This window comes from Meriones unguiculatus, chromosome 1 (genome assembly GCF_030254825.1).
Source record: "Meriones unguiculatus strain TT.TT164.6M chromosome 1, Bangor_MerUng_6.1, whole genome shotgun sequence".
In the NCBI taxonomy this organism is placed as follows: Eukaryota; Metazoa; Chordata; class Mammalia; order Rodentia; family Muridae; genus Meriones; species Meriones unguiculatus.
In genome coordinates, this window is record NC_083349.1 from 10428653 (window position 1) to 10449136 (window position 20484).

At 39.3% G+C, this 20484-nt stretch overlaps 1 protein-coding gene across 2 annotated transcripts in view; it reads left to right on the forward strand.

Moving 5' to 3' along the window:
- The window catches only part of Abraxas2 (abraxas 2, BRISC complex subunit), a 43007-nt gene that overhangs the window by 15259 nt on the left and 7264 nt on the right, over positions 1–20484 (forward strand). For both annotated transcript variants that reach the window (XM_060381286.1, XM_060381283.1), the window contains exons 3-6: positions 1545–1581; positions 3926–3992; positions 17258–17448; positions 19030–19149. In XM_060381286.1, the coding sequence (XP_060237269.1) occupies positions 1545–1581; positions 3926–3992; positions 17258–17448; positions 19030–19149 (415 nt within the window). The remainder of the gene's footprint in view (positions 1–1544; positions 1582–3925; positions 3993–17257; positions 17449–19029; positions 19150–20484) is intronic.

Sequence of the window (20484 nt, forward strand, 5' to 3'; positions counted from 1 at the left end):
TTACTTCCTACCATAATGTCTTGAGATTGATTCCTGTACCCACCTAGTGGAAGGAAAGACTAAATTACCCTCTGATCTCCACACATATGCCATGATGGTTGCAAGTATACAAATAAGTGTTAAAAAAAAAAAATCTAAATTGCCAGGTATAGTTAAGTGAGTGCAAAAATTGCATTTCTGGTATCCAAGTACTGGAAGTCAAATCCAGGGCCTCCAGATATACTAGATGGACATTTCATTCCCCTTGTGAACTACATGCCTAGATCTTGTCTGTGGTGTGCTGGGTAGTTTAGCTTGAGGATGACCACTTGTTCAGAGTTCAGAACTTGCTCCAGTGCTTTCAGTGAACAAAACAGTGTTACCTTTAAAGTAAAAGATAAGTTTTCTGTTTTTAAAAACCAAGTAATGTTTTTGCTACCCATGTTCCACATCTCAGTGCCTAACAGTGTCGGAAATAGCTCACGATAGTGCACTGAGTCATTTTAAGCATCAAAAGAAGGAAACATTATCGATGGGATTTTCTTATTTACGTTGCAGTATTGATGCCGTAGTGAAGTAAATGAGCTCTTCTTTTCAGTGTCAGTGTTAGCTAGTGAGAATAGCTCTTTCCTTGAAAGCTCTGGTTTTATTTTAATTGAGGTAAAATTATTGCCTAAAATTCCAAGGCTGTGTTTTTTTAAACAGCAGGTGATAAGTCAGTCTCTGGGAGAATTTGGTAAATAGAATTGAATAGTTAATTAGTCTCATGCTCTTTTAAAAAACCAGCCCAGGGCCCCCTGGTGAGCTAGAAGACATTGTTCATTCTGCTTAATCCTGGCATCTTTTCAGAAGCCGCTAGGGTCTGTCTTATAAATGACTGTTCCCTTAATACCAACCAGTTTTGAAAGAGTTAATGGACATCCAGCATTCCAGACACCTGGCCCAAGTTGTCAGACATCCTTAGAAGGTTATTAATGGTAGGAAAGCTGGGGCCCTGCTTTTCCAAAGCTGTCCCCACAGCTTTTATCCAGTTTGATTAAATGTTTCCAGTCAGTGGCCACGTTTTCCTGCGATGTTTTGTTTAAATAGGTAAGATTGAGTAAGTTGTACAATAGCTGTGTGTTCCTAAATAAAAACTGTCAGATGTGCACTCGTCACACAGGGACAAGTGGAAGCAGAGCTCTCACTCTCTAGTCTGCTTTGTTCTGAGACTCTGGGTGCAATGGGAAGCAGCCACACTGCCTTCATAGCATACACATGGCACCTGATTACAAGAACAAATTGATCGTGGTTATCCTAAAGTTTAAAAAAATTCCTGAGCTAGGGGCTCAACTTAGCCCCAGTGGTTGAGAGCACTGGCTGCTCTTAAAGAAGCCTTGAGTTCAAGTCCTAGCAACTACATGGTGACTTACAGTAATGGAATCTGATTCCATCTTCTGGTATGCATGAAAACATAGCACTCATATACCTAAAATAAATAAATCTTAAAAAACAAATCTGAGGTATGTTATTGTTGCTTGTGTCTTACATGGTTAACTGGGTTGATTTCCTTTATCTCATTACAGAAATCCATAACCATCAGCCCTGTTCAAAACTCTTTAGGTAAGCCACGTTTGATTTTGTAGTTGTTGGTTCTCATGGAAAAATTTGTTTTAAACCAGTGAATTTAGGCCTGTAGCTAATAAGTATAATTAAGGGTACTCTAAATCTATTTAAACATTTTTTTCTGTTTGTTATTTTGGGTTTGTGTGTGTAGTTGTTGTTTGAGAAAAGATTTTGCTGTGTAGCCCAAGATGGACTTGAACCCATGATCTTCCTTCTCAAGTGTACTACCATAATTATATTTGAGAGACTGTGCCTGAGTGGGAAAACGGAAGAGAGGGCGCGTATATAGTAGTGTCAGTGGTTTAGAATGAGTCCTCCCTTCAACCTCCCTGTCAAGGTTTCTTTACTTAGAGAAGAAAGTTAATCAAGGATTATATGTAGATAAAAATTACTTCTAGAAATCACATATAGATACAAATTTAATTTTTGGAAAAATTAAAAATATTCAGTGATCAGCTTTAAAATAAAAGAAGCCAGGTAGTAGTGGTATATGCCTTTAATTCCAGCACTTGAGAGGGAGAGGCAAGTGGATTTCTGATGTCAAGTCCAGTGAGGGCTACAGTGAGACCTTATCTCAAAAAAAAAAAAAAAAAAAAAGAATACAAGCTTTTCTTTTTGTGTTTAAGTTAGTATATAGCAATTCTGTTATGTGGCCACTGAATGACAGAACCTAATGAAAAAGACATTCTGAAGGAAAAAAAGCAGCAGTGATACCTGGAGTGAAAAGTAGATAGTCCCCAGCTCCCACCAGGCCCCTCTGATGTATTATGACTGGATGAATGGAGAGTCTTGCTCATGCTAAGCAAGCCTGTTACTACTGAGCTACATTTTCAGCGCCCTGTCTTCTTCCTTAACCCATACCCTTCCACCGAGGAATGGGATGTGTATTTCAGAAAATTCCCCGTTTCTCCCAGAAGCCAGGCCAGTGCTTTCCTTCCAGTGCACCCACATTTACATTATTCATTGATCTTTGAGGCAGGATCTCCTGTAGCCCTGGCTGACTTGGAACTAACTGTATAGACCAAATTGGTTTCAGACAAGCAGAGACTCTCTCCTGTCTCCCAAGTACTAGGATTAAGGCTAGGTGCCGCCATGCCCATCTTTTCTTCAGTGTTCTTGATGTTCACGCCCTTCTGTCGCTAAGACCGCCTAGTTCTTCCTGCTATTTGTCTCTTTCTATCTTTACCCTGACCCCTCTGCAAGCACCTATCCCCTCCTGGGGATTTCTGTCATCCTCACCCCACACATACACCCTTATTCCTTAATAATTTCAGAGGATTGTCAGTAAGCATTGTGGCTTCGTGTAAATGAAGCCAAAAAGGAGCCACGGACCTCAACTCTTTCCATTTCCACAAAACTGAAAGAGGAGCAAGGAAGCCAGGTTTTGGTCCATACATTATCTCTGCCTGGGTATGGATGTGTCTCTTCTGAGCCTGACAGAGCTTTACTGGACATGCTCTGTCTCAACCTTCTGAGTAATTCCATAAAACGTCATGAGTGCAGAACTTTTAGGGCAAGGAATTGACTCATACTTAGAATTGAAGGATATCTTAGAAATTATGTCCATACTTCAAGCTTTTTACTTTGCAAAGCAGGAAAGGAGAGCAGGTCGGGTAGTAGTCTGTTCTAGATCCTCCAGGGAGAAATGCAACTGGGTTGGAGCTGATCTCAGACTCAGGTTTTCCCTGTATCGTGAATGCCTTCCTGCCTTGGGTTGGGGGGGCATTTCTAAGACTATAACCAGGGACAAGGAAGGGACCTCCTGTCAGGATACCTGACTGGTCATGTTGATTTGTTTTAGAGGTGATTGGCTTCCCATTCAACTGCCTTACTAGCTGTGTCGTTTGGACCAGTGGGTTAGCTTTGCTGTCTCTTTCTACAAAAACAGCAGAAAGCCTTATTGAATTAGGATGAACTCATACCTCAGCACTGTGGCTAGAACATGCAATGAAAAAGCATCCAGCTGAGGGTCTTTTAAACATTCCACAAATGTTCATTTCCTCTCATTTTTCAGAAAATGAGTTGCTGTTACCTTTTTTCATAAGTAATTGATACTCAGAAACAAAGTGGTGGAGCCATTTGAAACCACACATTTTGTAATTACTTGATTGCTTCCCACACATGGAAGGAATGTCTTTTGAATGAAGCAATCTCTTGAGTAGTATTTGATACAAAATGTAGTTTCCCATCAAGAAAGCACTTAGGCTAATTTCTGTTTACTAACCTTTAAGTAGAAGCAGTTGCATCTGTTAGGATCAGATGCTCTGTAGGCCCCTGTAGTTTTGTCTGTGTCATAGTACTATAGCATTTTAATTAATTTTTCCTTCTTTAAAAAAAACAGTTTTTATGATTATGCAAGCAAAGTGAATGAAGAGAGTTTGGACAGAATCCTTAAAGATCGGAGGAAGGTATGTTTTATGTATTGCTTGATCATATTTGGAAATCATACTCTAGCATGCAAAAGGAAGAACAGCTAAAGCTCATGATAATCCAGTGTTTGTTAAGTATTTGCTAGAGATGAAACCCACGGTTTTGTGCATAATAGGCGAGTGCTCTGCCACTGAGCTACACCTGTGAGTAGATTTTAAAGTCAAATTACAGGTTTGATATAATGTTTACACTATATTATTGGGGGAATGAGTCTTTATAATGTGATCTCGTTTACTTATAATTTGGACTTTAATACAAAAAAACTAACAGTACTCCAAATGACTCTGGATGGCTCATTCATTTTAGTTATTTTGAAAAATAATTTTGTAGATTTGGAATTTTAAAAATATTTTAAACTTATTTAACAATTTCATACATGTGTAGTCTATTTCTTGATCATGTCTATAATGGGACTTATTTTGGACCACCAGATCCAGAATAATAACATGGAGACTTCTTATTAGTACAAAAGCTTGACCTTAGCTTAGGCTCATTCCCAGCTAGCTCTTATAACTTAAATTGACCTTAAATAACCTTAAATTAACTGTGTATACTAATCTGTGTTCTGCCACTTGACTTGTTACCGCTCAGTCTCTTCGTCCCAGCACCTGCTTCTTCCTCCCCATCTGGATGGCAAATCCCCATGCCTGTTTTTTTCCTGAGTTCTTATTTCTGCCAAAAGTCCTGCCTAGCCTCACCTCCTTTGCTGTAGGTCATTCAGCTCTTTATTAAACTAATCAAAGGTGTTAGAGGGAGTATTTACAAAATATGATGCAGCCATAAGAATAACAGTACCAAAGTCATTCTGTACTCTGCTCTTTGTTGGTACAGAGTCAGCATTTGAGTAATGCAAAGATAATGTTTACACAGTGTGCAGAAAGATCACCACCGAATCTCCCCCTTTTAGTCCAATAAAAGGCTCTTTCTGTAACATCATAAACTATATACAATAAGAACAATTATGAGAACTACCAGGTAAGAATTACATTCACAATGTCAGTCCATTTGTATTTGACAGCTTGGAGAAAGTACTCTATTATCTATCCTGTCTTGGTGAATCCAAAGTTCTGTACCTAATTCATTTTCATAAGCTTTTATATCTTCTAACCTCTATAACTTCCATTTGCCATCTGTAAAACACCTTCTTACACCTTTCAACCTTAATAACTTGGATTTATCAACCTTTAAAAGATCTTTTTAGACTTTAAAACATTTTCTTAGATCCTAAACAACTTTAGTTTTTATGTCTCTCAACCTTCATAAACTTTACATCTCTTTTATGAGTTTCTTTTCTTTTCTGAATTTGGTAACAAGGAAAACTTTAAGACTAAACTATCTAGTCTTCAGCCTCATCAGAGACCTGGGGAGGATAAATATTACCAGAGTAAACAGGAAGTACAGAGCAAGCAGCTTCCAAAACTAAAGAAATAACAGAGGCTGCTAGCTGCCTGATCAGTCACCCAAGATTCCTCTGCAGCATTGGAGGATCCATCTCTTCAGCTTACTGGCCCAGAATATCTGTCAGATTTTTCTGTGAAGCAGGAATTATAAAGGACTTCTCTACCTTGTCCTGGCAGAGTTTGGCAGTTGACTTTCTTTGTGTCCTACTTGACCATGGCTTGAACAATATGCTGTCAACACTTGCGGCAAGGGCAGGTTTTTTTTGCCTAGCTGATAGCTTTGCCACATTTGAAGCAAACTCCATATGGAGGTTCTTCAGTGCTCATCATCTTGTTTGTCTGTCTGTTTATTTGTTTGTTTGTTTGAGACAGGGTTTCTCTGTGTAGACTGGGCTGTCGTAGACTCACTTTGTAGACCAAGCTGGCTTCAAACTCAGAGATCTTCCTGCCTCCACCTCCCCAGGTGTTGGGATTAAAGGCATGTGCCACCACTGCCTGTGTAAACACACAAACTTTTAAAAGTAATACACATTTCTGCACTGACACATGTATGAAATGTACAGTGTGCTAATCATCAGCTGAAGATGATTCTCTGTTCTGTGTTTAAGCAGGAAAAAGGTATCAAACTTTATAAGTCCATTTGGACTGTTTAACCAAACTGTAATATAAATTTTAATCCTTGCCATTTGAAATGATGGCATGTAATAATAAATCTTGGGGACTCTGTAGCCAACAAATTGGATACACATAGACACTCATGTCTCAGCCAGTTTCAGAGCTGTTCCCAAGTAGCAGGGTCAGTGTATATGTCACCTATTTTGTTCTTAGGTTTTTCCTTCATGTCTGTAGCCAAGATTTTTAGGAGGTCTCCCCAGGTCAAATCTGCTATTTATTAGTTTCAAACACAGCTTTTCCCTTCCTTTTGAAACAAAGACATAACCTGTCCTCCAATGCAACATATTTCCTGACTTCAGTTCTAAAGGTAGCATATCTTAAAACATATAGGCTGGTTTAATTCAGCAATCCTTTCTAAAGTCCAGTGTTTTTCAGCAGATGTGCTACCTGTCTCATTGACATTTTAAAAAATTTAAAGTTAATAAAGCACCATGTAATCTATCTCTGGGGGGCGGGTCTTTGTTACCCCTTTCTATTTATTAAGCATCTCTTTTAAAGTACTATTAGATCTTTCTGTAACTGCTTGTCTTGTAAGATTGTGTGGTATGCCTATAATAATGCTTTATATTGTAATATATACAAAAAAACTGTTTAGTTTTACTAGAAACATATGCTGGAGCATTGTCAGTCTTAATTTGTATAGGTATCCCATAATAGGTATAACTCCTAATAAATGTGTAATTACACAATCAGCTTTTTCAGAACTTAGAGCAGTTGCCCATCAATATCCTAAATATGTATCCATAGTATGGTGCACATACTTTCAATTTTTCAAAATCTGCAAAATGAATCACATCATTTGCCAAATTTCATTTCTTTGGGTACCTTTAGAGTTACTTCCTGTAGGTAATGGAGCTTGATTATACAAAGAACAAGTAGGACAATTTTTTACAATTTCCTTGGATTGTTGCCAAGTGATAGAACAATCTTTCTTCAAACCTTTGCTGTTCACATCGTGTTTCTTAAGAAATCCTCAGGCTTCTAGCACATTTCCCATTAACAGCTGATCAATTTCATCATTATTTTGTGCTGGAGGGCCTGGCAGACCCGTATGGCATCTGATCTGTGTTATATACAATGGATGATTTCTATTTCTGATTATTTGTGGTAGTTGAATAAGTAGCAAAGTTAATGTTGAATCATCCAGAATAAGTTCATTGGTTTCAATATGTAAAACAATATATTGAGAGTCAGGTAACTATATTAAGAGATTCAGGAAAATCTAATTAAACCATAAGAATGGCATACAGCTCTGATTTTTGAACTAAATCATAAGAACTCTGAGCCACTTAACTTATTTTTCCTCACTTATAACTTGCTCTTTCTGGTTTATTTATGTCAACATAGACTGTAGTGGCTCCAGAAATTGGTGCCTCTTTTACTATGTGAGGGAGAATCTAATTTATGGACTCATTTTTCCTTTCGGAATCAATCCAGAAACCTTTCCTACATAGGTCTTTTTATTTTTTGTGTGCTAAAAATATCCATCCTACGATATTATCTTCTTTCTGCATAAGAATTCTTGTGGGAGAATATGTAGAAGGCAAAATAACTAAAATACAGTCCAGCTTTGGATTCAAACCATCCACATGTACATCCTGTAATTTCTTTTTTATCAGAACCAATTCTTTTTCAGCGTCAGCTATTCGTGGACTATTTAAGTTTGAATCACCTTGTAAAGTTTGAAATAAATTACTTAGCTCTTAAGTAATTAATCCAGTTGTAGACCTTAGCCAATTAATAGCTCTCAAGAAATTTTTGGAAATTATTAAAGAGTTTGTAATTGATCTCTCCTGATTTATACTTTCTGTGGTTGGATCTTTTTGTATACCTATCTTAATGTCCTAGCTAATTGTTAGAATCTCCTTTTTGTATTTTTTTAGGAGCAATTTGTAATCCCCAGCAAAGCAAAATTCACTTCATCAATTTTTTTTCTAATGTATTTATTTGCATCTGAATCAGCCAATATGATATCATCCATATAATGATAAATTATAGATTGAGGAAACTATCTACAAATTATTTCTAATGGCTGTTCTTCAAATATTGGTATAAGGTAGGACTGCTTAGCATTCCTCATGGCAAGACTTTCCAATGATCTCTTTGTTGGACAGCTATTATTATAAGGTGGGTACTGAGACAGCAAACCTTTCCCTATCATGTACATGCAAAAGGATTGTGAGAAAGCAATCCTTTAAATCAATCAGTATAATAGGCTATACCTTAGGTAATAAAGAAGGCAATGGGATTCCTGGCTGTAAAGAGCCCATTGAGTGAATCACCTTATTTGTGGCTCTTAAATCTGTTAACCTTCTCCACTTTGCAGATTTCTCTTTAATAGCAAGTATAGATGAATTCCAGGGACTAGTACATTCTTCAATGTGTTGAGCCTTTAGCTGCTCTTAGACTAGCTGTTCTAGTACCTGTAATTTTTATTTTGTCATAGGCCATTGTTCAACCAAAACAGGTTTGTCAGTTACCCATTTTAAAGGTAGGGCAGTTGGTACATTTGAAAGACCAACACCTGTCATGTCCTATTTATGGACAACCTAGACAGTCTGTGACTGTTCTTAATAACACCCTTCAATATTTTTCTTAGAAGCATTTTTTATTTTATAGTTATTTCTGAGATTGAAGAAATGATAATCTGTGTCTTCCATTGCTGCAACAAATCACATCCCCATAAATTCTTTCATTCCCTGAATTCACATACGGCTCTAATTTTTCTATTTGACCTTCTAGTTTTATGCATCTAAGCCATATCACATTTTGTTTTATCTAAGTAAAGTTCTACCCCTTAGAAACTGAATATCTATCTCCTGAAGAAGCCAGTCTGGAGGCCAGGATTTTGATGATATTGTCTTTACATCCGCTCCTGTGTCTACCAAGCTTTCAATTTCAATATCATTTATAAATACATTTTAGTTTTGGCCTCTGATCATCTGTAGCAGCTTGCCAAAATACTTATTTTCTGGTTACTCCTGATTTTTCTTTTTTATCTACTGAAGCTGCTCTGACTTTGACATCTGGGTTATTAATGGATATATCCAGAGCAGTGCTGTTGAATTGCTTTTCAGATGAGTTTCTCTGCTGCTGACCAGAAATGGCCAGATTGAATTTGATATCAGGGCCTGCAAAAGGCCCCCTAGGGCATTTTTTGACAAGGGGTTACCTTGTTTGTCCCTTGTTGATCTGCATTCATTAGTCCAGTGCTGGCCTTTGTCACACCTTTTGCATGTTCCAGAAGGCTCAGGCCCTCTTTCAGAATTAGCTTGGCTCTGCCTACAATGCATTTTGAAATGACCTTGCTTACCACAGCCAATTTGTTCTTAAAAGCCTTTGGAGATTATTTTTCCTATTAAAAACTGCATCATAAGTCTGAGCTCCATTATCAGTCATATTTCTAATCCATTCATCTATTGGTGCTGATCTTGCCTTTAGAGGCCTAATCACCTTTTTGCATGCAGAATTAGCATATTTAAAAGCTAAAGATTCAATTAATACTTGCCTAGCTTTTGAATCTGATACTCTTTTTGTATTTACAGCTGAAGTCAATCTTGGTAAAAAGTCAGTGAATGCTTCTTTTGGACCTTGTATAATTTTAGTAAACAGTTCAGACCTTTTTCCTGTTTCTTCAACCAAGGACTTAAAGCTGCCATACGACACAGCATCAAGGTGGCATCGTCATACCCAACCTGCATTTGTACTTCAGCATATTGACCTTCACCTAGAAAGTGCTCTTAGCAAATATTGATACCTCTAGTCCCATATTTCAGTTCTATCTCCTTAGCTTATTCATTCCACCATGATCACCATTGTAACTGAAGACCAGCTTCTAATTCTGCTTTTGTCATATCTTTCCAGTCTTGGGGGATTACTCTATTTTGAATCACCCAAGAATTTAATATCTGCTTCACAAATAGCAAATGCATACCATATGAAATTATGGCTTTAAAAGATTTATTTTTCCTTCCTTTGTTTTTGGAGACAGGGCTTCTCTGTGTAGCTTTGACTGTGCTGGACTCACTTAATAGACCAGGCTGGCCTCAAACTTATACCTGCTCTGCCTCCCTGAGTGAGGGGAGTAAAGGTGTGCGCCACCACACTGGGCTTAAATTTTTTGAACTCTAGCATTTCTACAGGATACCATCCAAATTCTTCATAACCTTGGAGGTGCCTATCTTCTGCTGGTATTTGTCATATAGTAACCAGACAAGCTAGGTTGGTTTTCTAACAACTTTTGACTGACCTTCTTTAATTTCATTATACAGTGGCATGGTAGGCTCTTGTCTTAATTCCTCTGTTTCTGTCTGAGTATCTCATTTTTATTTTTAAGTCTTATTTTTCTTCTAAGGCTTGTCTCTTATCAATCCACTTTTCATATTTTTTTCTTTTTTCTGTATCTCTGAAAGCTTTTTTAAGAGGTCACAGAAAGCCACTGTGGATATTAAGAATAATATATGACATACCAGAATGATAGTAATCATAAGCAGTATTGAGCCAATATCAGTTAAGTCATTTCTTTTTTCTTTTTTTGTTTCTATTTTAAACCATCTAAGGTAGCACTATATAGGATCCAAGTGCCTGTGTTATTTCCCATCCTTATGCTGGTTATTCTTTTTATTTTACTTAACTCTCTCTTTAAGGACTTCACTTTATTATTTTCAAACTATTTCTTTCTATGATTATTTATACCTAATTTCTTTTTTCTTTCTCGGTCTTCAGATTTAGTACATTACCCTTTTAGAAGTTTGGAACTTCAGCTTTTCAGTCTAGGCTTGGATTTCTTCTGTATCTCTGGTGCTTCTTCTGCTGTTCAGCTTAGCACTTAATAGTGGTAGCTGGCTCTACTCCCCTCAGGTTGGTCTAGCCCTCCACTTGACTCTGGCTGCAGCACTCTGCTAGCCCATGCCAAGCCTTTCCAACCCGCTATGCTTCAACCATCCCACCCTGCCACATTGGGTCAGGAAAACTGCGGTCTCCAGGTCCTGTGCCTGTGAAGTACACTATGGCTTCTGCACCCAGCTCACACCTGGCAGCCAGGTCCTGCTGCTCTGCAGGGCCTCTAGAAGAGGAGCCAAACACAATCAGCCTCTCCGGTTTCCCCACTCCTTCTTAAAGGAACCATCTCCCAGCCAGGCATAGTGGCACACTCCTCTAATCCCAACACTGGGGGAGGCAGAGGCAGGCAGATCTCTGTGAGTTAGAGCACAGCCAAGGCTATACAGAGAAACCCTGTCTCAAAAAACAAACAAAACAAAAACAGGGGCCACCTCCTGTCCAGCTAAGAAACTCTGTTGGGCTCTATCCACCTGGAACTTTTTTCAGGCTATACTTCCTACAGCAAGGCCGTATACCCGCTAAGCCTTCCCAGACAGCACCAGCTACTGGGGACTAAGTATTCAAATGTGTGAGACTCATTCAAACCACCACACATAGGTTCCAGGGGTTGGGATGCATGGCTTGCACAGCTAGCACCTTACCTACTATGCCATCCCATTAGCCCCTCTACACAATATTTTTAAAGATTTATTTATTATTTATGCAACATTGTGTCTGAACACCAGATCTTGCTATAGATGGTTATGAGCCACCATGTGGTTGCTAGGAATTGAACTCAGGATGTTTGGAAGAACAGCGAGTGTTCCTAACCTCTGAGCCATCTCCCCAGCCCCACACAAATATTTCTTTAAAAAGGAGGGAAGAAATCAAACAAACAAACAAAAACAAAAAAGAACAGGCAAGTTATAAGATATAAAAAGAAGTTTATAATAGCCAGGACATGCATGAAAGGAACTCTGCCTCATCTAAAAATACATCCAAATGAGGTGCCATTTTTGACCCATCATGTTGACACAAGATTAGAAACACTGACAACATGGTGGGGATGAGGAGGGAGTGGTTGCTGGGTGAAATTAATACAGAATTTGGCTTGTTTGTTGAGACAGGGCTTGACATCTCAACATCCAGTCCAAGCTGGGTTTGAACTTGCTGTGTAGCTAAGAATGACCTTGAGCTTCTAATTCTCCAAGCCATCCGAGTCCTGGGATTACAGGCATGAGCCATGACACCTGGTTTATGCCATTCTGAAGCTCTACCACAGAGTTTGGTGCATGCTAGAATAAGCATTTTACCAACCTAGCTACTTCATCCCCAAGAAGAGTGTTTACAGTAACAGTTTTGAGTATGCACTCCTGGCTTTAGAAACCTAACCCAAGAAAAGAATACCTTGCAGGTGGATATACAGATGGCATTTGAAAGGGTAAAACAACAAATATCTTGTTACATAGGATCATGACAGCAGATTGTGATATAAGCCTTTGTTCAAATCATTAATCACTAGAGTCTTAAACAAATTATTTGAGTAGCTGAAAGCGTCAAACGAGTGATCTGTCTCACATGCTACAGCAGGAGTATGTCAATACACGGTAAGGATTGAGAACACAGCCTGTTGAGGTTAAAGGTTCAATAAGCCCAGCTTTTAGTAAAATTCTTTTCTTTTCTTAAAAGAATAGGCAAGCAGCTAGAGAGGTAGCTAGCTTAGCCATCAAGAGGACAGGCTGTTCTTCTAGAAGACCCAGGTTCTATCACGAATACCCACATAATGATTTACAGCCATTTTAAATTTCAGTTCCGGGGGATCCAGCACCTCCCTCTGGTGTTGAAGGGCACCAGACACACATGTAACACACAAAATATATGCAGGTAAAACACCCATACAAAAAATAATCAATATTAAGAAGAAAGAACAGGGGAAGTCCTGCAGCAGCAGATCTCTAAGGTATATTCCTGAAAACAGCAGGTTAGCTTGTGTTTGTTTTTACACTTATTTATTTGGTGTGTGTGCACATGCTACACTTGCATATGCAAGAACCATAACAAGTGTGTAGTTCAGAGGACAGCTTGTGAGAGCAGTTCCCTAAATCATGTGGCCTCCAGAAATTAAACTCAGGTCCTCAGGCTTGGCAGTAAGTGCCTTGACTTCATTTTTTGAGTGTAAAATTATAAAAGTTTAAAATTATACTTAAACCTCTAGTATCCTACTATTGAAGTAGCTTCAGGAGAAAGCAGTATTATATGTAGCTTGATATAGTTTGAATGAAGAGTTCAAATGCGCAGAAGGAGCTCTGTAAAGGTTTGGTTTTTCGGTTTGGGTTTTGGTTTTTCAAGACAGGGTTTCTCTATGTCACCCTGGCTATTCTGGAACTCACTCAGTAGACCAGGCTGGCCTCTAACTCAGAGATCCACCTGCCTCTGCCTCCTGAGTACTGGGATTAAAGGTGTGTGTCACCACCAGTCAGCTAAGATTTTTTTTTTTCCCAAAAGCTATAATTTTTGGATGACAATAAAAGCTTTATAGTTTATTCTTATTTGGATCCACGCAAATAAGGCACCCAGGAAAATCATGAAATTAAACCTTTATTTCAAAAGAGTGTGCTGCCTACAAAGAATACTTAAAATGTTAAGATTGAGAATTGAAACCCCCCCCTTTTTTTTTCTATAAAATCCCATATTGGGTAGGGAGTTCGCTAGGTAAAGTGTGTGCCTTGCAAGTCTAAGGACAGGACTTCAGGTTCCCAGAGCCCACACACAAACTAAGTGGAAGGCTGGAGAGATAGCTCAGCAGTTTAAGAGTGCTTACTGCTTTTGCAGAAGAGGGGGGTTTGGTTTCCAGCACCCACAATGGGGGCTCAAAATTGTCTGGAATTCCCTCTACTGGCAGTGTACACATGTGGTACGTTTATAATTTTGCACTGGCAAATACTCATTAATAAAAATAATAAGGATTGAAGAAATAGCGTCACAATTAAGAGCACAGCTTGGTTGATTTGGTTTCCATGGCAGCTCACAACTATAATTACAGTTCCAGATGATCTTGTGCTCTCTTCTGCCTCTGCAGGTACTGCACACATGGTACACATAGGTATATGCAGGCAGGCACTCAGATACATAAACTGCTCTTTGTTCACCTTCCCCTGAGGGGGGAGCAGCCTTACCAGGCCACAGAAGATGACAATGCAGCCACTCCTGATGTGACTTGATAGACTAAGATCAGAAGGAAGGAGAGGAGGACCTCCCGTATCAGTGGACTTGGGGAGGGGCATTCTTGAAGAAGGGGGAGGGAAGGTGGGATCGGGAGGGGAGGAGGGAGGGGCTTATGGGGGGGATACAAAGTGAATAAAGTGTAATTAATAAAATTAAATTAAAAACACACAAAAAAATTAATAGTAATAAATCTTAAGCATACACACACACAAGCTAGTTGGGAATGGCAGCCTGCCTGTAATTCCAGCTGGGAAGAAAGAGACAGGCTCTTGAGAGCAAGCTGGCTAGCTAGACTAGCTACTTTCTGGTCCTGCAAGAGACCGTGCTTCAATATACAAAGTGGAAGGTGATTGAGGAAGACACATGGACTCGCTCACATTTTAACCCATGTGTTAAAATGCACATGCGCTTGTACACATAAGCTCCCACAGCTATCTGTACACACTACACATATACATTGATCTGCTTTTAAAAGTTTCTAGTCATGTACATTCTAGCAGGATATTAAAACTTACAAAGTTTCCATAGGCCTCAGGTTGTAGGTTAAGGCAAGCATGTGGGAGAGAATTTGTGTCTTCTGAAATCAGAGCATCTAATGAAATAGGCAGTGACAGATATAACATCTTCTCAGCATTGGAATGACCAAGAGAATACAAATAAAAGCTGATCAGTGGGCCCAAGAGAAGAGAAAAAAGTCTGTGAAAACTCCACTATGAAATTTTACAAATGAGGTTTAGGGAGAGAGGGCCTAATTCTTTATTCTGGCCTAAATGCAGCTAGCCAAAATGTGCTTTTTAGTACTGGTGACCTAGTTTCTCAGTGAGCTTGCAACTAGCTTATCTACCAACCCCAAAATACAGAATTGTAGATATCACCAGAATGAATTTGCAGTCTTCATTTAAAACTGTCAGTAAATGCGAAATCACCTTTTTTTTTTTTTTTTTTGGTTCGGATTTTGTGTTAAGGATTGCTTGATGCTATAGAGGAAATAGGCCAATAGTATAACTTAACAATTAACAAGATGTAGAGCAGAGAGAATTAGAGTGAGGAGTGTGGGGTGAATGTGATCATGTACACATATATCAAATTCTCAGAGAAGCATTAAAAATAAATGAAAAAAGAACAAGGCCAAAAAGTAAGCAAACAACAGATCTAAATTCCTGACTTGTTACTTATTGAGATTCAGGGACAATAAATCAGTGTTCCTAGGTCTTCTCAGAGTTTTCATATTTTAACATTTTTTACACTCTTCACACTCAGTAGTTTGAATAGCTGAAATTGTTGTTTAAAGGTGTTCTTGTGTTCCAGCAGGCCACATTCTGAGGGATTTCTGAGAGTCTAGTTCCCCAGGCAGCTTGGCCGTGCTGTCAGCAGAGAAGTAAGGCTGTACAGTGGGCATGTGACAAAGTGAGTTTAGTGTGTGCTTTCATCAGTTTAATGCTTGTGCACACACTTGACGCCATCGCCGTCACCTTAACATGACTGAACACTCCCACCACCTGCAAACCTCTCTCTTGTCTCTGCTTCCCACCCCTCTTCTCCTCACACCTTCCCTCCCTGTTTATGTCAACCCCTGAATTGCTCATATCAGGGCTCCTTGAATTTGTCCACCTACAACCCCTTTTGGCTAAAAGATTTTTATATGACCCTAGCTGTACAAATCAAACATTTACTGTTAATGGGTCACAAAGAAATTGATTTTAATTGATAATTTGTATATATATAATTTTATCATTTATTGACAGTGAAAATGAAAGTAAACTTGCTTCCTAATGAGATGGTGTCCTTATGTATTTTTATATAAAGAATTAAATCTTTAGTTGAGCGATGGTGGTACCTTTAGTTCCAGGCAGAAGCAGGTGGATCTCTGGGTTTAAGGCCAGCCTGGTGTGGTCTATATAATAAGTTCCAGGACAGCCAGGACTACACAGAAAAACCCTGTCTCAAATAACCACAAAAAAAAAAAAAAAAAAAGGAATTAAATCTTGCTAGATATTTGATACTGTGGGGAATAGGAATCTTCAGTATATTTCAAGTTAATTGATACTTAGATTTTGTAATCATTAAGGCTGGAAAAGCAACTTTACATGACTATGTGCAAAATAGCATTATAAAATATTACAAATATTTATTCAGTGATTTTTTTTAATTAAGCCCAAGTCAGCAATTAAAAATTAAGAAAGTGTTTAATGCAGTCCAGTTCAAAGATGCACTAATTTGCTATTGATGCACTGAGAAATGGTAGTAGAAAATGTTCTTTTTTTCCCCCATAACTAAACCATTGCCTTTTTATCAGAGCCAAATGCTTTGTCTGCAGTTGGTGGCACAGCCCAGCCTGGAGCAGAGCTGAGGCCCTCCGGCAGCACTGCCGTGCGTGTGTAATGCACGGGCTGTGTTTAGACCCAGGCTGCATTGAGGCCTCGCTGAGTGCAGCATTGCTGAGCACTGCCGCAGACATCTCAGAATCACCGCGTGTGTTTCCCTGAGTGTCACACACACATCGTGCATTCATTTTGTGACATATCACAGTTTTGTGGAGTTCAGAGGGTAACCTGCTTGAGTCAGTTCTTCCTTCTACTGTAGACATTCTTGATATCACACTCAGCTCAGCAGCTTTGGCAGCAAGTACCTTTACCTGTTGAGCCATCTTACCAGCCCTAAGGATTTGATTTTGAATTAATTTTTGGTCATTTCGCATTTAGAAACGTTTTGCTGTTGTCATTTTTATTAACCTCACATTCAGTTACATGGCCCTGTATGGGGTTATAGCACAGTGTAAGAAGCTATGCTATATGTCACTATAGATTCATTTTCCAGAATTTTATACTAATATAATTCTTTAGCATATACTCTCCACACCCTTACATCTGAGCACTGAGCATAGTTATTTTGAGACTCCCTCAAAATAATTGCATATGATTTTTCAACTGCATATGATTCCAGTGTACAGATGGACCACAGTTTACCCAGTTTATCCATTCACTTGTTGACAGGAAGGTTCTTTTTAGTCCTGAGCTAGCCAGTTTAAAGTGGTTATGAACATTTGTTTGCAGGTGTTGGTTTGGATGCATTCTGAATTAAATAAGCTCTCAATACTTTCCTGTCTTCTGTTTTTGTTGCAGAAAGTTATCGGGTGGTACAGATTCCGGAGAAACACCCAGCAACAGATGTCCTACAGAGAGCAGGTCATCCACAAGCAGCTCACCCGCATCCTTGGTGTGCCAGACCTTGTCTTCCTTCTCTTCAGTTTCATCTCTACCGCCAACAATTCTACTCATGCTTTAGAATATGTTCTCTTTAGACCAAACCGCAGGTAAAGAAAGCTTCCCACCAGCTCCACAGAAAAAGAAAGATACCAGGCCTGAAGGGAGGGCTCGGTGGGTAAAGCAAGCCTGAGGACCGGAATTTGGCGCTCTAGCACCTATGTAAAAGTTGGGCATGGCGACCTGCATCTGTAACCCCAGCCAGCTGGGGCTCAGAAACAAGTGCATTCCCTGAGGCTTGCTTGCCAATTAAATGAATTGAAGTGGTTTGGGGATCAATAAGCATCATTTAGACATGTTTGTTTTTCTTACAAGTAGACACTTCATTTGCTACTTCATGACCCTTCATACAAAAATAGTTTTGCTACTTTTGGAGTCTAATTGTAACTTTAGAACACAAAATGCAAAGACAGAAATTATAAAAATGATCCATTATTAGTGATGAGAGTTTTGCATTGTGACCTTGTTAAAGAAAAATAAACAAACAAATTATGTGACCATGTTTTCTGCTTAAGAGTTGCAGAAAGTTTTCTCTTTTGAAATGTGCTCATAGGATCAGTAGTCAACATCAGTGGAAATAGTTAAGTGTTAGGTAACTATTTCTAGGATTTCATTAGTTATCTCCTGGGTATTTCTTTAGGATTTGTCACATATCTGTCGTGCACATAATGTATGAGCCATAGCCCCTGCCCTCAAGGAGTATGCAGCCGAGTTTCTGCTTTAAGGGAAGGGAAGTTGCTAATGATGCGTCATAGGTGGTCATAGGCCTTTGTGTTAGCTTACCAGTGTTGGAGACACAAAGCCTAATCCTTTGCTGTTGTTTTTGAAGCAGGGTCTTGCTCTGTAGTCCAGATGACCTGGAATTTGCTATGTAGACTAGGACAGCCTTGAACTTGTGGTGAGCCTCCTGGGTTTGCTGTTTGCTTTTTTGAGATAGGGCCTCTCTGTAGTCCCTGACATGTAGATCGGAACTAGCTTGTATAGTTCAGAATGACTTTGAACTTCTGATCCTCCTACCTCTACCTCCTAAGGAATGCCAAGATGACAGATGTGTGCCACCATGCCTGCTTTATGTGGTGCTGAGTATTGAGCCGAGGGATTTGGGCACTCTAGGCAAGTACTCTGCCTACTGAGCTGCATCCACAGCCACCAATCCCAATTCCTTAAATTTTTTTAAAATGTTATGTATATGAGTGTTTTGCCTAAATGTTTGCTTGTTTGTTTGTTTGTTTTGTATACCACATGAGTGCCTGGTGCTGGCAAAGACCAGAAGAGAGTGTTGGAACTGGAACTGGAGTCACAGATGATAGTGAGCCATTCTGTGGATGTTGGGAATCAAACTTGTCAATCCCAATTCTTAAGGGATACTTTTAAAACTGGGAATAATGATACATAACTGTAAACCCAGCAGTGATGTTCCGAGGCGATCAAAGTATTTGAGCCCTTGAGTTCAGCACTTAATAGGCAACACAGCAGTAGAGCCAAGTATGGTGGCATATGTCTGTAATCCCAGCACATGGGAGGTTGAAACAGGCAGAGTGAGCATTTGTATTCAGCTTAGGCTGAGACCCTGCCTCAGACAAACAAGAAATGTACTTATTACATGTTGTTTTTCTCGATTCACCCCATAGGTATAATCAAAGGATATCACTTGCTATTCCCAATCTAGGCAATACTAGCCAGCAAGAGTATAAAGTGTCTTCAGTGCCAAACACCTCTCAAAGTTATGCCAAAGTTATTAAAGAGCATGGGTAAGTTGAAAGGTAAAGTGAGTTCTTTTGTCAACAGCATTTCCTTTGTCGATATTTTTCAAAGTGCAAGGAGAAATGTAAAATTAAGTTTGTTTTAACTAAAATTGAAGAAAATGGGCTGGAGAGATGGTTCAGCAGTTAAGAGCACTGACTGCTCTTCCAGAGGACCTGGGTTCAGTTCCCAGCACTCACATGGCAGCTCACAACTGTCTGTGTAACTCCTGTTCCAGGGGACCTGACACCCTCACATACACGTACATGCAGCCAAACACCAGTGTATGTAAAATAAAAATAAACCCTTTAAAAAAAAGAAAAGAAATTGAAGGAAACAGACTGTTGTCTAGACCCCCACCACCATACACCACAATTCATTCTTAATAAACTATAGAAATGATCCCTGAAGCTGAGAGTGGCAACTCACACCTGCAGTCACATCACTGAAGAGGCTGAAACAGGAGTTGATCATAAGCTCAAGGCCAGCTTACAAAACTGCAGCAGCAACAACAAAACCACAGCAAAACAAACCTGCTCTGTAGGGTGTGGTAGCACATCCTTTTTAAATCCTAGCACCCAGGAAGCAGAAACAACAGACTTCTGTTGAGTTCCAGGCTAGCCTGGGCTACATGTGAAGCCCTATCTTAAAAAGATAAAATTGATCTAAAACACTGAGGCTGGAGAGTTAGATCAGTGGGGATTAAGTACTTGATGTGTGAGCATGAGACGTGAGTTTGGAGTCTCATCATGTAAAAAAGCTGGGTAGGAGGCTGGAGAAAGGAGGCTTGGTGATTGAGAGCACCTAGGTTTATTTCCACATCCACATGGTGGCTCGCAGTTATTGGATCCAGTGCCCACTTCTGGATTCTGCAGGTACTAGGCATATGTGTGGTTCACAGACATGCATGCAAATAAAACACTTATAAAACAAATTAATTAGTTACAAGTAAGAGGCTGGACTGGGTATATCACACACAAACAGGCATGGTGCTTGGGATATGCTGATTAGCCAGCAAAACAGCCAAAATTGAGCACCCCACGTTCTGTGAGACACTCTGTCTCAAACAAGAAGTTGACCTCTGGCCCCTACACAAGCATGCATGTTAAAGCACACTTGTACACACATCAACAAACATGCATGTGCACCTTTACACAGACACACACACACATACAAGCACTACACATACCCACATAAAACAATCCGTGGAAGTATTAAGTTTTTTATTCTTATTGAAAAGATAATTTTACTGTATCTTCCCTCAGGTTTCATTTACTTTTAAATTTTTATTTTATGCATGTAAATGTTTGCCTGGTGTATGTGTGTGTGCTGTGTGTACGGTG